At 42.1% G+C, this 20,009-nt stretch overlaps 3 protein-coding genes across 15 annotated transcripts in view; 1 reads left to right on the top strand and 2 right to left on the bottom strand.

Moving 5' to 3' along the window:
- LOC120412379 (blood vessel epicardial substance) overlaps positions 1 to 20,009 on the bottom strand; it is a 171,291-nt gene that overhangs the window by 29,905 nt on the left and 121,377 nt on the right. For all 11 annotated transcript variants that reach the window (XM_052706299.1, XM_039572852.2, XM_052706298.1 and 8 more), the window contains one exon: positions 2,931 to 3,088. In XM_052706299.1, coding sequence (XP_052562259.1) covers positions 2,931 to 3,088 — 158 coding nt within the window. The remainder of the gene's footprint in view (positions 1 to 2,930; positions 3,089 to 20,009) is intronic.
- On the top strand, positions 101 to 2,904 carry LOC120412352 (aminopeptidase N-like). The gene is made up of 2 exons (XM_039572771.2): positions 101 to 2,101; positions 2,165 to 2,904. The coding sequence occupies exons 1-2, from the start codon at positions 167 to 169 to the stop codon at positions 2,849 to 2,851; spliced, it is 2,622 nt and encodes an 873-aa protein (XP_039428705.1). The 5' UTR covers positions 101 to 166; the 3' UTR covers positions 2,852 to 2,904.
- Positions 8,061 to 10,868, bottom strand: LOC120412359 (uncharacterized). 3 transcript variants are annotated; one of them, XM_039572784.2, is made up of 3 exons: positions 9,843 to 10,868; positions 8,910 to 9,701; positions 8,061 to 8,854 (listed from the first exon to the last, which is right to left on the bottom strand). In XM_039572784.2, exons 1-3 carry the CDS (start codon positions 10,489 to 10,491, stop codon positions 8,562 to 8,564), a joined length of 1,734 nt encoding a protein of 577 aa, XP_039428718.1. In that variant the 5' UTR covers positions 10,492 to 10,868; the 3' UTR covers positions 8,061 to 8,561. The 3 variants fall into 3 exon arrangements, with proteins under 3 accessions (XP_039428718.1, XP_039428725.1, XP_039428731.1); XM_039572791.2 differs by having other exon boundaries at positions 8,061 to 9,701; XM_039572797.2 differs by having other exon boundaries at positions 8,910 to 10,868.

A 20,009-nucleotide genomic window follows, 5' to 3' on the forward strand; every position in this document is an offset into this window, starting at 1 on the left:
TAACCGGTTAACTCAGCTCACTTCCAACTAATTACAATCAGTTTAATGCACAACCACTGCAACTTATCTCATTAATTGGTGGGAAATCCCACCCCGATTCCCACCCCTACAAAACTGTTCCGCAGATCGACTTGCACTATCAGTTTCATTCAGCACCTCCAACACAATGGTGATCGCGATCGTACTGGCAGCTGCAGCGATCATCGCCGCCGCTAACGGTAACGAGTTCCGACTGCCCCGGAACGTACTTCCGACGCATTACGATGTTCGGTTGAGGACAGAAGTGCACCAAGGTGCAGAGGATCTTCGAGGGACGGTTGGGATCGCGGTGAACGTGGTGGAACCGACCGGGAAGATCGTGCTGCATTCGCTGGGGATCGAGGTACGGAACGTGAGTTTGAGCGATTTGGATGGGAATGATCGTGGGGTTTTACGAGTGAATCTTGACAAAAGCAACCAGCAGTTGGTCCTCACGAAGGACGATGATCTTGAAGTTGGAAGCTACCTCCTTCGGATCGATTTCGCAGCGAATAATTGTGTCGGATGTGTTGTCAGACAGTACGAGGATGAGGAAGGAGTTCAGAGGAACTTTCTTGCAACGCAGTTTGAACCGACGTACGCAAGGTCGGCTTTCCCTTGCTTCGATGAACCGGGTATGAAGGCTACCTTCTCGTTGGAGATGGTCCACCACAAGTCGCGATCGGTGGATTCGAATATGCCGCTGATTGATACCGCAAAACCGTTGGAAGGGGACTACGTAGTGTCCCGATTTGAGAGGACTCCAAAGATGTCCACGTATCTGCTGGCATTCACCGTTACAGAGGGTTACAGATCGTCCGGAAGCGGGAATCACACCACGAAAGCTAGAGGATCCGAACTCAGCAAGACGCTGTATCCGCTGGAAGTTGCAGCAGAGATTTTGGGAGCTCTGGACCAACACACGGGGCTACCATACCAGGATTACCTGCCCAAGCTGACCCACCTGGAAGTTCCGATACCGTCCAATTGGTGGCGAGCGAAGGAAAACTGGGGTCTTGTGGTGTACTGCGAGGACAGTCTGCTGCACGATCCCAAGACGAATGATCTTGACCATCAGATGATCACCCTGCAGACGATCAGCCACGAGATGGCGCACATGTGGTTCGGTAACCTGGTGACGCACGAGTGGTGGGACTACGTCTGGCTCAAGGAAGGGTTCGCAACGCTGTACATGTACTACGCGCTGCATCTCGCGCGGCCCTCCGAACGCTGGATGGAGTGGTTCAATCTGGAAGCGATTCCAAAGGGAATGAGGCAACGATATCATGGACCCGATGCGATAACGCGCGAGTGCAAGACACCTTGGGACATTCGGGATAACTACCGTCCGGCGATATTCGAGCGGGCTGCCAGCGTGCTAAACATGTTTCGCCAGATTGTGGGAGATTCCAGCTGGCAGCAGGTTATGCGGAATTTCCTGAAGAACCACCAACTGGATGCGGTTGTTCCGAACGATCTGTATCAAGAGTTGGAGAAGGTTACCGAAGGATCCAACCTACTCCCAAGAAACACGTCAATCGAGCAAATCATGAACACCTGGACAGCGAACTCCGGCTTGCCAGTGTTGAAAGTAGAACGTAACTACAATGATAGTACTATCACCGTAACACAACACTTACTGAACCGCGGCAAGTCACAACAGTGGATCATTCCGTACAACTACGCGCAAGAGTCCGAAGCAAACTTTTACGAAGTCGGTCCTATTCATTGGCTCGCAGAGCCAAGCACGGTAATCCCAACAAACGCAACCTCCAACCAGTGGATCCTATTCAGCAAGCGTCACTTTGGACTGTACCGGATCAACTACGACGAGAAAAACTGGAAGCTGCTCGCACAGGCACTTCGATCAAACATCTCCAGCATACCTCGAGAGAATCGTGCCCAGCTGTTTGCGGATGCACTGCACTTCCACGAACAAAATCAACTCGACAAGAGCGTCCTGTTCGACTTGCTGACCTTCCTGCCGAATGAAACGGAATCGCTCGTGTGGTATGCTGCCCTTCCGGTTATCAACCCGTCCAAGCAAGATTTGAGAACGTTCAAGTATCAGGACAACTTCAAGGTAACTACCCAAATGTAGACCAAAAGTTCTTCCATCAATACAGTTTGTCCATTTTTCTTCCAGACCTTCCTGAACCACCTCACCTCACGCTTCTACGCCAACATTCAGCAAGCTCCGCCCACATCCCTGTACGACGAATCCGTCCGCAAAGCGGTCACCTTCCTGGCCTGCCAAGCCGGCAATCCGGACTGTCTCGCCACCTCGTACAACACCTTCCGGGAACGCTTCCTCGCGAACAGTACCGACCTTCCTCCGGACGATACGGTCACCGTGTTCTGCTTCGGAGCACAGCAAGCCAGCGATGCGGAGTTCCAGTGGTTGCTGGAACAGCAGCAACAAGGGTCCGCTGGTGACGAGCGTCGCCAGAGTCAGCTGATGCGGTCTCTGCTGTGCACAAAGCAACCAGCGAGACTTCGGACCGTGATCGAGCGGATCAACGAGGAGCGGGAATATTATGCCGAGCTTGGTGAAGGATTGAAAACGGAACTTGGTGAGGAGCAGTTCTGGGTGTTGGTGGAGCTGCTGCAGGATGCCACCTTCATCGATCAACTTAGTGTTGAGGTTCTTTGGCGGATTATGGGAGCGATGAACTCCAGGAAGCAGTCCCAGGAGGCGGAGAAGGCGATGAAGGAGTTGAGGGAAAAGTTTCGCAGTAGGCGCTGGGAGGGTAGGTCAGGGTATTGGTATGTGACTCCTGGAAGGAGCCAGACGATCCCAACAATTTCGACTAGAAACTTGACGAGTGTGTAATGGAATCATTTTTTTTTCAACCCTGTTCATCTTAATAAAATAAACAACGAAAACGAAGCAAACAGTGGCGTGTACTCACTTCCCGGACAGCACCAGCGACAGGCTGTCCACCTTGGTGACCTTCTCCTGGGCGTAGATCTCCTGGTACTTGAGCGACCGCACCAGCTTCATGCAGTTGAGCACCTTTTTGAACTGGTGCCGCGACACGCGCAGCGGCTTGAACAGCGCGATGTAGACCTGACGAAAAAGAGAGAGAGAAAAGATAGGACAAATGTTTGGAATTATATTACTTGTTTTTATTACGATGTTTGATTATTTGAGGAAAATAATGGCTTGGGAAACCTAAATAAGTTATTTCCGGGGAAAATTAACTGAAAAGCTGTGAATTTTGCAGAAAGAGTGAAGGGATTTGTAAATTAATCGTGTAAATATGAAGCTTTTTTTTGTGGAAATGGCGATGATGTTGAAGTCGACATAATTCTGGACACCACGGAAACGATCAAGCCACATTGATTAGTGATTCTGGATCACTCAAAATATTCCCGGTGATGACTTTCCTGTTTAGCTTATTTTCATTTGGGTGAGTCCAATTAACTTTTCATCCGAATTGACCATTTCTTATTCCTAATTTTCTGTTCTTCTTTTGCTCTTCCTACCATTCTACTTTCACACCATGTGGGGGGATCATCATCGTTGCATCCGCATCTTTTCACTATTCTTCTTGTCGTTCTTCATACTTTTCATAGTTTTTTTTTTCACACTTACTACGAGTATTTGTGAGGGAAAACTGAGCTTAATTTGGGTTCCATCCGCATTGACCTTTTCTCAGCTCTTTATCTCTCTTTATCAGTAGTTAGAATCAAAGCCGGGATTGGGTAGGGAGCATCAGGGCAAAGGACAGTATCCTGTAATGGCGGAGACTGGATGTGGATAGGGGAAGACCAGAACTTCGTCAGAAGGGGGAAATAGTTTAGAAATTGTAATGTTCTTAAGGATTGTCTAATTACTACATCTATTTCTATCATAATCTATTGTAATAAATCTTTATAACTTTATACCAAATTTAACTTTTTTTAAAACGGGTTTTTGGGACTCTTTTCAGCGTAACAACATTGAAGATCTGGCAACCCTGTCTCGAGTTCTGACCACTTAAGTGATATTTATGTACTTTTTTTGTAGCCGGATCTCACTTAAATGTATGTAAACAATGTCCGGATCCATCATCCAACCCATCATTGGTTAGGTCATTGAAAGACCTTTTCAACGAGTCCACAACATTGAAGATCTGGCAACCCTGTCTCGAGTTACGACCACTTAAGTGATATTTATGTACTTTTTTGTAGCCAGATCTCACTTAAATGTATGTAAACAATGTCCGGATACATCATCCGACCCATCGTTGGTTAGGTTATCGAAAGACCTTTCCAATGAGTCTAAAATATTGAAGATCTGGCAACCCTGTATCAAGCTATGACCACTTATGATGCCACTTATGAGCCCTTGAGTGATATGTGTGTTTTGCCTTTCTTACTAAAGAAAGGTATAGGGTTTGCTTTTGGCTCCGACGCCAATTCAAGCTTCGTTCCCAAATCATTTCTCGAGAAATATTCATTCGAAAAATCTGCAAAAAATCATAGACGATCGATTTTTGACGCCCGATCGATTGACAATGACAGAGTTGGTTTACCTCCAATATCCGAATTTTTGCGCTTAATTTATTGTAGAGCACGCGTGACGTCCGTGTGTGGTAAAAAAGTGCTCAATTTTGTGGTAGGGGGTTTCTCAGAGCCCACATTATGGATTTAAGCTCTCTTGGGCACATTTGAAAGGGGATGTGCTGAACATAAACCAGTTCCATACCAAATTTGAATTTATCCATTTTTTAAGGGGACTCGGAGTGTGTTTTCACCTGATCAGCCGTTTTTCAAATGAAAATTCGGTCGAAAATTGGGTCCTAAAATGAAGCTTAGATTGCTGACGTTATTGTTACAGCGTTACAGCGATAAAGCTTATTTTTCTAAGTACAATGACCCTTTGTACGACCACAAAGAGTTTAAAATGGATTTTTAAATCAATTTTGAAAAATTATCCTCGCGGTCCTTCTTTAGCATTAGCATTAGCATTTGGAGGACGCCCCACCACCGGAAGGCTCCACAACGCTTATCCCTCTGTTTGGTCTGGTTGTGTTAGACCCTCATCCGGAACAATAATCCAACACGGGAGATACCATGGCTTCATCTTTTGATGAGTGTGTAATACAGCCCAGGGCATAAGGGGGTCCAGGCCGGGTCCAAGCTATCCTCAGGGATATGAAGGATCGTTAGTAAACACCTATCTAAAGTGCGCAGGGACCCCTACGTCACCTTAGTGGTATAGATGTTTGTAGGGAGGTTTTGGACTCAATGTTAGTAGGAGAGGTAGAACCCTAGGATACACCTCGAAAGGCGTTGCGGGTTGGTTGTAACAGTATTCCTAATTCCAGTCTATGCTCACCAAGTCGCCATGGCCTAGTGGTTAGCATTTTTGCTTACCAATCCTCGCGGTCCTTCTTGACAGAAAAGCTCCTACTTGACAGCTCGTTCCAAGGGGACCATAGTTGATCCATCGAAAAAATGTTGTCTTGTCAATTTTTTTTTGCATTAAAATGAAAAAAAGTGATCAGAAATGGTTTTTAATCGTGTTTTTTACCGTTGTACATTAAAATTGACACAGGGCTTTAGTACCCAATTGAAGTATTGAAATCGTTTATTTATCCAAAAAATTGCATTTTTCGAGCCCTACATCCTCCCAAATTGTCATCCATGTCGGCAATGTGGTTCTTGATTTACACCTTGTGGACTAATTCACTGTGAGGGGGAAAAACCCCTAAAAAAAGGTAAAAGCCAATTTTCACCAAATGCCAAAACTATTCCTTTGGCATTTTATCTATTTTTTTTTCTCCATATCATAATTTAGACCATACTCGATGTTCTGAAACAAATTTGACCTCACTCGGATTTTCCGTTCAGATTTTAGAAAATTTCCATTTTTGCCTTTCTTACTAAAGAAAGGTATAGGGTTTGCTTTTGGCTCCGACGCCAATTCAAGCTTCGTTCCCAAATCATTTCTCGAGAAATATTCATTCGAAAAATCTGCAAAAAAATCATGGACGATCGTTGTCAAGTTGAGCTTCAAATGCAGACGCGAGCAATGCTGGCGCGTGATGCTGGCGCGTATAGAGTTTTAATACTAGATTACCCCCTTTTAGTGCAAGTTGCTTTATCGATTGCTCGTTCATCACACATCGCCTATCATGATTATCTATTTAAGCTTCAGTGAACGCAAACTAGATGCAAGCAGCTATCCGTTCTGAAGCCCCATGCTCATTCTTTTGCCTTTCTTTTTTGTTTTGCTCATTCTCTGATCGATCTCTGAGTGAACGAATTTCTGGTGAGCGTCCAAGCTTCCCATGCGCCAGTGACAACGCACATCGCGGGTTTGGTTTTCTAGCTTCGGTACGAGCCTTTTTGTGTGTTAGTATTTTGGTTCATCGTATCGGCTCGTCGGCAATGAACCCAGCGTATGAGTCAAGGTGGTTCTTTCGGTACGTTTGCGTTTGTCGTAGTGAAGTCTCACCGAGCGCTCAGTCGCAGTATGCTTCCCAATCCCAAAAACGCCTAAATGCATACTACATAATTTTCTGGCTTGCTTATTGAAAGCTCACAATTTTGCCTAACGCCTAAATGTCAGTTTAGTGAATTCCAGTAGGCGTTTCAAAGCTTTCAAGAACATTTATGCGGCTTTACCGTTACATCGTTTACAACACGGCAAATTCTCGGGTGCCAGTCATTTTGTAACCACTTTAACGCTCTGGAGCAAGACGGAATTATTTTGTTTTCTCGTTAATTCTTGATATTTTGAAAAGTGCAAAAAACACTCAGAGAATACGAACAATTTAGCGATAGGCAGAAAACATTACGAACATCGCAAATTGTGAGGTAATTCTCTGCCTCACAAATAATTTGTTCTGATTTAAAAAAAAAACGAAAATGCTTGTGTGCGAGCACAGCTTACACCCGGCCATGGCAAATGAGGCAAAAACCAGCGCTTTTCAGTTTTATGAAAAAAATCTTGTTGAGTTTTGAATTGATTAACAGTCAAGTTACTAAGCCCCGTTTTAGCGTTACATGGATTTTCAACAAGCTGTAACTTGGTGAAAATTACATGAAATATCAATGTTTTATATACCATTGGATTCGAAATTTAATCAACTTTAATACAAAAATATTTAATATGGTGGTTTAGGGGGGCGGGTCCCCGGGGGGAGGGGCCAAAGGAAAAAAAACAGCGTTACATGGAATTCAAGGGCTCAGAGCACATCGTAAAATAACCCAAAATACCAACTTATATAGGTTTTTGGAAAGGGGAGAACCTCTACTTTAAGGGAAAAATGTTTAAAACATGTTAAAATAATATAAACAATTTTTGAAAAATAGTTATCGTAACTATTTTTGCAATAACTATATTCTTTTGAACTATAAAGCCAAATTTTGAAGAAATATGGTCATGCGACATATCAAAATTCATGAAATTATCCCAGGAATCGATATATGAGCAATTCATCCTGATTCGGTTGAACCGGTTCAAATAACCGGTACCGGTTTGAACCGATTCAGTGTTATCGCTGCAAATTATGCCATGCGACATGTCAAAATTCTTCAAATAATCTCAACAATCTATTCGTGATAAATTTTAACCGATTTAGTTGAACCGGTTCAAATAACCGATACCGGTTTGAACCGATTCAGTGTTATCGCTGCAAGTTATGCCATGCGACATGTCAAAATTCTTCAAATAATCTCAACAATCTATTCGTGATAAATTTTAACCGATTTAGTTGAACCGGTTCAAATAACCGATACCGGTTTGAACTGATTCAGTGTTATCGCTGCAAATTATGCCATGCGACATGTCAAAATTCTTCAAATAATCTCAACAATCTATTCGTGATAAATTTTAACCGATTTAGTTGAACCGGTTCAAATAACCGATACCGGTTTGAACCGATTCAGTGTTATCGCTGCAAATTATGCCATGCGACATGTCAAAATTCTTCAAATAATCTCAACAATCTATTCGTGATAAATTTTAACCGATTTAGTTGAACCGGTTCAAATAACCGATACCGGTTTGAACCGATTCAGTGTTATCGCTGCAAATTATGCCATGCGACATGTCAAAATTCATCAAATAATCACAACAATCTATTCGTGATAAATTTTAACCGATTTAGTTGAACCGGTTCAAATAACCGCTACCGGTTTGAACCGATTCAGTGTTATTGCTGCAAATTATGCCATGCGACATGTCAAAATTCTTCAAATAATCTCAACAATCTATTCGTGATAAATTTTAACCGATTTAGTTGAACCGGTTCAAATAACCGATACCGGTTTGAACCGATTCAGTGTTATCGCTGCAAATTATGCCATGCGACATGTCAAAATTCTTCAAATAATCTCAACAATCTATTCGTGATAAATTTTAACCGATTTGGTTGTACCGTTATAATTGCTATAATGTTCAAACGATGCATGTCAAAATTATTGAAATAATCTTCTGTTTTCTTTTATGGTAAATCTAGCTGGTTTATTCTTTGTCAAACGATGAAACATTTAGCGCTGATTTAGAATGATTTTAGTTTAGTTCTGACATCACTTTTAACGATATTTTAGGATCGGCAATCAGGGCACACCTTGAATGATATTTCGGCACGGTGTTGGTCGCAGCAGCAAACTTTGCATGTTGAGCATTTCACTCGGCTCCGTTTAACTTCTTCCACGCAGTAGTAGCACATTGACTTCGTCTCAATTCCTCGGTTGTTGAGAGTTTCACCTTGGCAGCCTACGCAAAGATATTCCATTTTAGAGCGCTGATGGTTTTGGCAAACCAAAACTTCGCACTTCGTGCACGGCTTCAGTTCCTTATCACCAGTACATATAACGCACATTGCCTTATACGTTGCTGAAAAAAACAATGTCTTTATCTATTGTGTAACTTTTTTTTCACTATATACTACCTTCTGATTCATATGTAGACAGTCGTTCAAATTCAGCGAAAAACGTTTGAAAATCTTGCTTCAGGTCGTTGTGAATGCATCCATCAACGGCGGCATCCGCACGCGATCGTACATAATCGTACGCCAGCTCGTACGACAGTTTCTGAAAAAACTTAAATCGGCTCTGCCGGGTTGATGCTCTCCATTCCGGGTATTTCAAGTGGTGCAGAATCTCAGCATTATGCATTGCGAGGTCCACAATGTCCATCATCATCCGATTTGGCCATCGTTTCGTTTTTCGCGCAGTTGAGAACTCTCGGGTCGATTTATCGAGATTATCGACTGGCGCCTTTCCGACGTTATAGTGTAGATTTACAACAGTCTTCTTTTTAGAAGTTGTTTCGCCCACTCCACAAAGGTTGGGGTTGTTACTCAAAAACACGACAGCACGATTTTTCTTCGGAACATAGGACGTGATCGTTAGGTCAGAATTGTAACCGAAAATAGAACTGTGCACTGTTCTCGTTCTAGAGGGGAGCATTTCTCGAGGTATATCTGGTTTGCACTTGCGGAGAGTTCCGGTAAGGAACAGGCCTCGTTCCCTGCACTTTTTCGCAGCCTCAACCGACGTAAAAAAATTATCTACGACCACTTCGCGCCCACTGCCCTGTATCCTCTCCGTTGCATCAAGAACGACACGCATCCCTTGTTTCTCCTCGCGAGGTTTTTTGTTAGCGGTAGGAACCGTTTTCGGGGTAGATTTCCGCTTCTTGGGTGGTGGTGGTATGTAGTTGTTCGACAATAGATGAGATCCTGTAGTTTTAAAAATGTAAAAGATATAACAAACTATTGCCACATTTCAAAAACATGATATGCGATATATTCCAGAAATATGATACAGTGGACTCTCTCCTTGTCGACAGCCAGAGAGTCGACTGTACAATCATTACTTACCAGGAAAATATATTTGAAAAAAGAAGCCGTAGGAATTTTCCAAGTCAGCGCCAAGAAAAACCTTAACTCCTTCCTTCCCACCTGGTTTGTTCTCAATGAATACGAGGATACCGCATTTGGCTCGGCACGGGACCACCCTTTCGTCCACACATACGACACCCGAAGGATCATAAGCTTTAGCGCAATTATCCGCGAAAGCGTCAAAAACTTCGCGAATGGCTGCTGCACGATCACCTGTTTCGCTGATCCTTTTCTGGCGCGTAGCGCGTTCATCGAAACGTATGTTTCGGATTATTGCTTCGAGCCGTGTTTTTGCCATAATCGTACTAAAAATCGGTTGGCGATGAAGTGGTTCTGTAGTATATAGACGGGCGAGGGCACACTTTCGGCGTTTTTCATAACCAATAACGATTTGGAAAGCGATGTAAGCATAAAACTCGTTCACTGTGAACATCTTCCAATTCTTCTCCCCGTTCTGCTCAGCGTGCAGATTCGTATACTTCACAATCGCATCAGCCATTTCAGGGGTAATCAAAAGTTTGAAGAAATCAGCTGCTGTAACTGCATTCATGCTAAATGAAGTCAGTGAAGCTTTTTGGTTGCTTGGTGTAGACGATGGCACCATCTGTGGTTTTTTGCTCCAGAACATACCTGAAAAAGAAATTAAAATTTGTTTGACCTATCGAATTTTCTGAAATCTTACTTCTTATTATTTTTTCCTTAAATGTTTAAATTTTGAATATCAGAATTAATTTTATAATTAATCTTTTGAATATAAAACTTAACCCTCTAGTGCCCAAATTTTATTTTTCGATTTTTTTTATATTTTTCAAGGGTTCAGGATGTAATTTTGAGCATGTTCGGTGTCACCGAAGTGCTAACCCCACCGCGCGCACACCCCTGCGCCCACTGTGAAGTGACAGCAGCTGCCAACGTCAAAACGTCAAACGAAACGTCATCCACGAAACGCGCGCGCAAGGCGCTCGCGTCAGAACACGTCCGACCATCGAAGCGACAACACGCAATCGTCGCAGCTGTGAGTGAAGAAGAAGTGTAGTGTAGTGAGAAGTAGGAGAGGAAGAAGAAGGAGAAAATATACAAGAAAACCTACAAGTTGCACTGTTTTTCCTTCCTCCTGCGATCCCACTGCAGTAAGTCACCTCAACCTAAATACAGTCCACTACCCACAATCGGCCAGCCTCGAACAGAGCACCTCCTATCATTACATTTTGACTTTGTAATTTTTCATATTTTTACAGTCATTTTTCCATTTTTTGCTTGTTTTTCACATTTTTTGCTCTAGAATGGCACCATTATCATTTGAATTTCAAAAAATGCGTAAAGGCATAGTCTGGGACACTACAAAAATTACTGCATACTTCTTTTAACTTAAGAATTCTTCTTTCCATTGCTTTTTAAAGATAAAAAATTTGTTGAAAAATTGATTTTTGGCGTTTTTTTTTAAACGAAACCGTCTAGAGGCGGGATTTGGGTTGTAGAGGGTTAAATATGAATTTGTTTATCATGTTGTGAACTCACCACTTTTAGCAGTATAACCATCTAAGCTATCTTCAGCATCGCTGTCCTCGCCGTCTGACTCATATGTCATCATATCTTCTAAGTCGCTTTGTTCTTCGACTTCGTGCACTTCGTCCGAAGAATCGACTGATCCTGTTTCATCCTCCTCACAGTCACTGTCACTATCCATACTGCACTAATAACTTTTCACTTATTTTTCGCACTAACGTTTTGAAAAAAACACTTGCACTTATTAAAGGCTTTATACTCATTTTGTTAAAATACATGATCAATCTTTATTTCTTGCTGAACATGTATTTTAGCGATTGATAGAATATTTCTAAATCTCGAGTATAAAGATTTTTTTTTTCACGAACTTATTTTTATTAGGTCTTAGGTGCCGAGACCAGGTTGCGAGACGCGTTATCTCAACTAGACCTTGATGATCTCTATCTGATCTATTAGTTCCTCTTAGATTTCAAAATATCCATTTAGTTTTTCTTCAGTTAGTTTTCCTTCACTTCAGTTAGTTTTCCTTCACTCACACAAAGCCGTCGTTTCTGGTTTGCACCGGAAGCAAAGCAAGATCGCCCCAGCAGCTGGACACCGAGTTGCGGCTGAGGACAAAAGCAAAGGCCAGTAGAGCCAACCAAGACCCCTACACAATCCCCCTTCCCTTCCCACGCCTTGTCTTTCAACATCAATCCCTTTCCCTTATAACCCCGAGTAGGCCGCGGGTAATCTGCTCCCTACTAACATTTACACACAAAATCCTCTGTAATTACTCCCAGCTTTAAGAAAAATGTAATTACAAAAGCCGACTCAGTCCTAACCAGGTCCCAGTATCGAAAAGGACCTAATAAAAATCATTTTAGGAAAAAATAACTAACATTGGGAGTTCGGCGTTTTAAAACTCTATGAATGGTTTTTTTCAATTATTATTATTCTAAACTTTTTTTTTTTCATAAAATTATTTTTATTAGGTCCTTTTCGGTACTGAGACCTGGTTAGGACCGAGTCGGCTTTTGTAATTACATTTGGCTTAATAATTACAGAGGATCTTGTGTGTAAATGTTAGTGGGAGGGGAGCCGATTACCCGCGGCCTACTCGGGGTTAATTATTCTAAACTTCCCGGTTGGAAATGGCGGACGCATTTGTAGCGTTCGGTCTGGGGGCTTGCGCCAGCCATCTGGCAGAAATTCTCCCAGATTTGCCCCAGATTTCTGCCATGATTTCTGGTGAATATGACACAAACCGGTCGTGCACGGTTCAACCGATTGAACCGGTTGATTTTGCTGCCAGACAGCTGGATGAAATTTTGCCCGATTTTCGCCAGATGTGTCTGGCGTTACGCAAAACTTGGCTAGAATGAATTTAGCAGATTATTTTCCGAGTGGGTTATTTTTATTGGGTCCTCTTAGCTGCTACGACTAGGTTATACGCAGATGGAAAAGGGGGGCGCCTGGCGGGCGTTTTGTCTTGGGCGCTGCACTTAGCTGCGCAAGTCGTCTGGCAGATTTTCCCCCCGACTGGCCCAAGAATGTTGCCAGAATTCTGGCGAATATGCAACAAACTGGTCGTGCACGGTTTAACCGATTGAACCGATTGGTTTTTGTGCCAGACAGCTGTGAGTTATCCCGCCAGATTTTCACCAGCTTCGTCGGGCGTCACGCAAAACCTGGCTAAAAGAAATGTGCCAAGTGTTTCTGAACTGCACGACAAACGTCCGCCTGCGCCAGACACTCTAATTTACCAGATTTTTTTCCGACCGGGATAGGACAGAGGATCGATCAATCAATACACATCAAATACAACTCCTTATATTCCATACTTGGAGATCATGTAAATGACGAGGGTTACTTGGTCCATGCGGGTCTTGCAAAAACCTCTATGAATCGTGAGCGCATACAGTTTTTTTCTTGTTTTTTTTTTTTTTTCATAATTTGTTTTTATTTGATCCTGTTCGGTGCTGGGGCCTCATAAGGACCGAATCTGGTTACGTAATTACATTTTTCTTAGACAAATGCAATTTTTCAAAGTTTTTGTCCTTCGGCTCTGGTCGAGGTCGAGGGAGGAGGGGGACACAAAGAAAGGACTATTTGAGGATCTTTTAAGAATTAGTAATTTATGATTTTTTATGGTTTATTCTTTTAATTATAGGGATCGGTGCTGTAGTGGTAAGCGTAGTTGCTCTCACCTCTAGTTGGCCTGGGTTCGATCCCAGTCGGCCCCGGTGGCATTTTTTCGAGACGAGATTTGCATGATCACGCCTTCTGTAATACTGGGAAGTAAATGCTGGCCCGGTCTAACCTAGAGGATAGGTCGATAGCTCAGTCCAGGTGTAGGGGTCGTCTCCCTGGGTACTGTCTCGGTGGAGTCGCTGGTCGGCAGTTGGACTTACAATCCAAAGGTTCAAATAGATTGTTGAGATTATTTGAAGAATTTTGACATGTCGCATGGCATAACTTGCAGCGATAACACTGAATCGGTTCAAACCGGTATCGGTTATTTGAACCGGTTCAACTAAATCGGTTAAAATTTATCACGAATAGATTGTTGTGATTATTTGATGAATTTTGACATGTCGCATGGCATAATTTGCAGCGATAACACTGAATCGGTTCAAACCGGTATCGGTTATTTGAACCGGTTCAACTAAATCAGTTAAAATTTATCACGAATAGATTGTTGAGATTATTTGAAGAATTTTGACATGTCGCATGGCATAATTTGCAGCGATAACACTGAATCGGTTCAAACCGGTATCGGTTATTTGAACCGGTTCAACTAAATCGGTTAAAATTTATCACGAATAGATTGTTGAGATTATTTGAAGAATTTTGACATGTCGCATGGCATAATTAGCAGCGATAACACTGAATCAGTTCAAACCGGTATCGGTTATTTGAACCGGTTCAACTAAATCGGTTAAAATTTATCACGAATAGATTGTTGAGATTATTTGAAGAATTTTGACATGTCGCATGGCATAACTTGCAGCGATAACACTGAATCGGTTCAAACCGGTATCGGTTATTTGAACCGGTTCAACTAAATCGGTTAAAATTTATCACGAATAGATTGTTGAGATTATTTGAAGAATTTTGACATGTCGCATGGCATAATTTGCAGCGATAACACTGAATCGGTTCAAACCGGTACCGGTTATTTGAACCGGTTCAACCGAATCAGGATGAATTGCTCATATATCGATTCCTGGGATAATTTCATGAATTTTGATATGTCGCATGACCATATTTCTTCAAAATTTGGCTTTATAGTTCAAAAGAATATAGTTATTGCAAAAATAGTTACGATAACTATTTTTCAAAAATTGTTTATATTATTTTAACATGTTTTAAACATTTTTCCCTTAAAGTAGAGGTTCTCCCCTTTCCAAAAACCTATATAAGTTGGTATTTTGGGTTATTTTACGATGTGCTCTGAGCCCTTGAATTCCATGTAACGCTGTTTTTTTTCCTTTGGCCCCTCCCCCCGGGGACCCGCCCCCCTAAACCACCATATTAAATATTTTTGTATTAAAGTTGATTAAATTTCGAATCCAATGGTATATAAAACATTGATATTTCATGTAATTTTCACCAAGTTACAGCTTTTTGAAAATCCATGTAACGCTAAAACGGGGCTTAGTAGTCTACGGGTACTTTTCTGGCATAGTTGCCTGACTGTTAATGAATGGACCAGATTTTTTTGCTATTTCTTTGAAAAAAAATCAACTGCCGTTATCTTCCTTTTGTAAGAAAGGCTCTATCTCACCCCAGGTGGGATTAAATTGGGTTTTGCTACCCGTAGGATAGAAAAAATAAAAAACTTCTGAACTTTAACGGAAATACAAGTGCAATCAACTGATATCAATTGAAAATGCATTCGAAAGCGTTTCGTATATTTTTTTTGCAATTTGGTTTTATTCAAAAATCTCTTGAGTTTTTGTTAATTTTTGATGTACAGTTCCTACCACATAAACTTTGATTTTTTTTATCAAATTTTACATTTTTTGAAAACTAATGATTGAAAAACAACTGAACTGGTCTGAAATGCAATAACAAAATAAATTCAAATATTACATCTTTGGTATGAAAATTCATTTTTTTGCCCCCTTCACCCTCTTTTGAACTTGCCCAAAGTTCAAGGACAAAAACTTTGAAAAATATTTTCATCGTCCTGTAAACCATTTCCAACTATAATTTGTTTTAAGCATTATGAAAAGTGCCACGGGCTATTTGCCTTCCTCAAATAATCATTTTCAATTCTCTGGATTCATCTGTTGCCAACTCTCCAATCGTCTCTTCTTTATTTTCTACTTCAATATTTGCGCGCATATTTTGCCCATTGTTCCGTTTGTTCCGTACTATTTTCCCACTTATTTTGCATCTGCTGTTATCTTTGCCCAGGTGATGAAATATCGTGCAATCACAGATCGTCCGATATCAAAATCTCTCTGTGGTAATATTTTGAAATGCCTTGTAGCAAAATCTTTTTTAAATTAAATTGCACATTTTTGAATGATTTAAATCTTTCATTAGACAAAAAATCATTGTTCCACACTTTTCAAAAGTTAGTCAAGCCATTCGAACAACAAAACAACAGAAAAAATAAGAGATAGCCACCTTTCCTCCGGTCTGGCCGTGTCTGCTGAGCCGATGGAAGAAGATGCTGGGCGCGCGCGTTGATGTCGGACGCCCGTAGAGAAAAGCACACTTCATCTCACTTGCTGTTGCCAAGTGCTCACCAACGTCACCCTAGGTGTACACAATTTATAACAGTCGAGCACACTGACAAAACAATTTCGCCAATAGCGTGGTCTCTGGTCGCAAGTGTCGTTTTGACGTTTCGAGATTTTTGCTTTTTTTTAGATTGACATTTCTTTTATGCTATGCCATGCTATGCTTGGTTGACGTTTCTGTTCTGTCAGTTGTCAGAAAAAATGTCATTTTGACGTTTCTGTTCTCCAAACTGTCAGAAAAAGGGTCATTTTGACGTTTCTGTTCTGTCAACTGTCGGAAAAATGTAATTTTGACGTTTCCAGAAGCTTATTTTAAATGACACTATAGATAAGAAAACACGAGATGAACTGACGCGTCACAATGTCGACGTACTGAATTTAATTAACACTTTTCTTCATTGTTGGCGTCGTCGTCGTCGTGTTATTGTTGTTGATGCTGTCGTTTGTCAGAGCAGAGCGTGTTTGCAGGCCGATTTTTGTCAAAGTCGGCCGACGTCATGGCGATCAGCACGATAAAGCGATACTCGATGAGTTTAATTAAGGGTTCAGGATGGGTAATTGATTTTTTTTAAAAAGCGCCTTCTCAAATTGATTTCAACGATTATGGCAACTCCTGCCGAGTATGATGCAGTGGACCCTTAAGTGAAAATGCGGTAATGAAGTGGACCCTAAAGTGAATATTTTAAAGTTGGAATAATTGTTTTTTAAGTGAAATTTAAAAGGAGGTTTCAACATAATTGATTGGATAGAATAATTATACTAATCGATTTGACATGGACGAAAACCAGTAAATTAAAGACATTTTTTGCGAAAGTTTTACGTAAAAAGCACGCTGATAAGGATATCGATGCGGAGAAGATTGATTGCTTGTTGTACTCAAAATGGCATGTCAAAATCACTTGTTTGGAATAATCAAGTATGGGTCATTCCACCCGAAGCGGAACAGCACTTGAAAATTACCATCTCCGATTCTGCTCAAATTTGGCAGAGCTGTTGAGACTATCAAAACATGCAAAAATCCCGAATTTCATCCAAATCGGACCACCCCCTCCATTTTTGTACCCTCCCAAAAAATCGACTTTTTGGCGATTTTTGAGCAAAACCCCTATCTTCAAACGACGATAACTCAGGAACCACAAATCTTAGAGGGTCGGTCTTAGACTCAATTTTGAAGGAAATTGGACGTAGAATCCGTGATCACAATTTAGATTAAAATATGTTTTCTACCTGTATTGCGCAATTGAAAACTTTAAATGGCCGTATCTCAAAACAGCCCTATTTATTTTTTAAATTTGACCTCACCATCGTATTCCCCGGCCAATTTTACATAAGAATCACTTATCGACAGAAAGGAATATGTTTCGTTCCAGAGATATCGAATTTTAAAGTTTTGAGTATTTGAGATTACCTAAATTAGCTACACTCGCCGCATCTGCTAGAAGCACTTGGGCGCGTTGATCACTAATTACTACCTGGTGTTCTGTATGATGAATTATTTTTTTTGAATTTTTATTTATTTATTTATTTATTTATTTAATCTGGTAGCGTAAGGTTTGCACCTTTTCAATTGCTACCTCCGGTATCATCTGTGTTTGCTAACTAATATTACACTTATTAACTAAACGGTTTTCCTTGGTTGATGTCGTTCTTCTCGGTGTTCTCTTGAGTTGCGAGTAGTGAGTTGAGTTGTCCATGCGTAGTCCATGCTTCATCCGAGGGGATGGGGGTTTGCCCCTTATGCGACCTCATCCAGGGGACTCGAGCGCCCGGGGGGTTGTCCCTATTCCACTCTTCTTGTAACTTGTGGTTAGGGGGGCCCGGGTCACTCGGGTACCTCCGTGGATTCTTCAGCTGGCGTGTCGTGTTTTCCAGGCACCCCGGAGGAGCAGGAGGGTTGTCCCTATGCCACTCTTCCTATAGCTTGTGGTTAGGGGGGCTCCGGGACCTCCGGGCGCGACAGTGGTTACACGCTGCGCGCTGCTCTTAAGCTGCTCTCGTTTCCCGGCGTTTGTTTGGTTTACTCTCTGTTCCAGAACTCTAAACAGTTTCTTTTGAATGTTGCTTGCGATACCCCGTGTTTGAGTTCCGTTGGCACCATGTTCCAGTTGACCACACCTCGAACGAACAGGGAACTGGAGTAGGTCAAAGTTCTGTTGGCGGGAATGATCAAATTCAACAGGCGGCGACCTCTGAACTGCTGCAGCTTCTGGTAGAGTTCTGGTGGGGAGCGCGTGGTGAGGAGTTTGCGCAGGAATAGACACGAGCGGTGTGCGTACAGGTTGTCCAGAGGGCAACCAACCAGGTTCCGTTGTAGGTGACTGACATGATCATATCGGGTGAGGCCGTAAACGTAACGAACACAGCAATTTAGCGCAACACGCAACCGATCCAATGTACCAGCACTAGGGTTGACATGTAGCAGCTCTCCAAAAAGAAAATGAGGCAGAATCAGCGACTTGAACAGCTTAAGACGCGTACTGACTGGAGCAGCGGATGTGCAGCTTCGGAGTGTGCGTAGGCTGCCATAGATTTTTCCACACTGTTGCTGGATGAGTCCGTCCCATTGCAGGTCCGCTTGGAAGATAAAACCCAGACTTTTCGCACTGTCTACCCATTCAATGGCTTGGCCGCTCATGGTGATACGAGGAAGCAGATCAAGTTGCGCTTTGCTTCTACGACGACCCTGCACAAACAGCGCTTTGCTCTTCGCTTGGTTGACAAATAGCTGGTTTCGTTGCGACCAAACAGCAATCCTATCGAGATCCTCGTTGACCATCCTGATGAGTTCTCGGGAGCATGGGCCCAGTCGACCGATGTACAGTTGTACATCATCCGCGTAGAGTTGAATCGAGCAATATCTGAGCACAGGTGGGAGATCGTTAACGTGACAACAGAAAAGCAGAGGCCCTACAATCGAGCCTTGAGGTACCCCGGAATCTACGATGCTGCTTACTGACTGTAGATCTCCACAGAAAACGGTTTGGCGTCGGTTTTCTAAATACGATCTGATGAGGTTCACCGCGGATGGACCAAAATTGAATTGCGTTTCGAGCTTCGTACACAGCTTGTTATGGGGTATGGTGTCGAAGGCCTTGGAAAAATCGAGCAGCAACAGCACCGCAGATCCTCTCCTGTCTGTCGTGCGTGCCAAGTCGTCGAACACACGAGAAGTCACGGTTTGTATGCTTTGGCCTTTCCGGAAACCTGCCTGGTGCTCCGTGAGTAGGTTGTTCTCGGTGATAAAAGACGACATTTGCTGTTCTAGAAGCTTTTCAAATACCTTCGAGAGCGCACACAAGATGCTTATGGGCCGTAGATTCGTCAAAGCGCTCAGATGGGGTTTCTTTCTCAGTGGTATGATTTTAGCGTGTTTCCAGCAGGTAGGAAAGATTGAGGTTGCGATGATGCTGTTGAATAGGTGAGTAATTTGCTGCAAGACCAGAGGGAGGACGATTTTTATAAACTTGATCGGCAGTCCATCGAGACCAGTGGCGTTGGTTTTCACATCACATTCACATTTTTATTTTTTTATACGATTTTGAGATAATTAATCCCTTGAACAATCTTTTTTTTGTTTAAGAATTATTTATTGGGTAATTTTAAATGCATTGTTTTTCCTGATCTCAGTGTCTTTGAACCATATTAAGTAAATTTTGAACTTTTAATATTTATTTGCAAATGCTACAGCGTTTTTACAATATAATTTTATCATTTTCATATCATTAGGAAAAATATGAAAATAATATAATTTCATATTTTTCCTAATTCCTAATTTCTTCTTTTATTTAAAGCAAGAATAAATGTAGAGCTGGCTGTAGTAGATGAAATAATTCTCATGGGTTGCCATGTGCGGTAGCGAAATAGTGCCATTCAGCAAAAACTTCAAAATCTGCCATACGGTTTG

This window comes from Culex pipiens, chromosome 1 (assembly GCF_016801865.2).
Source record: "Culex pipiens pallens isolate TS chromosome 1, TS_CPP_V2, whole genome shotgun sequence".
Lineage (NCBI taxonomy): Eukaryota > Metazoa > Arthropoda > Insecta > Diptera > Culicidae > Culex > Culex pipiens.

Bases quoted from the DNA above. Each gene is read 5' to 3' on its own strand.
- LOC120412359 (XM_039572784.2), bottom strand. From the start codon at position 10,491: ATGTTCTGGAGCAAAAAACCACAGATGGTGCCATCGTCTACACCAAGC. The intron at 9,702-9,842 runs GTAAGTAATGAT...TTAAAACTACAG, and splicing joins TTTTCAAATATATTTTCCTG to GATCTCATCTATTGTCGAAC. The intron at 8,855-8,909 runs GTAGTATATAGT...TGTTTTTTTCAG, and splicing joins GTCTACATATGAATCAGAAG to CAACGTATAAGGCAATGTGC.
- LOC120412352 (XM_039572771.2), top strand. From the start codon at position 167: ATGGTGATCGCGATCGTACTGGCAGCTGCAGCGATCATCGCCGCCGCT. The intron at 2,102-2,164 runs GTAACTACCCAA...TTTTTCTTCCAG, and splicing joins AGTATCAGGACAACTTCAAG to ACCTTCCTGAACCACCTCAC.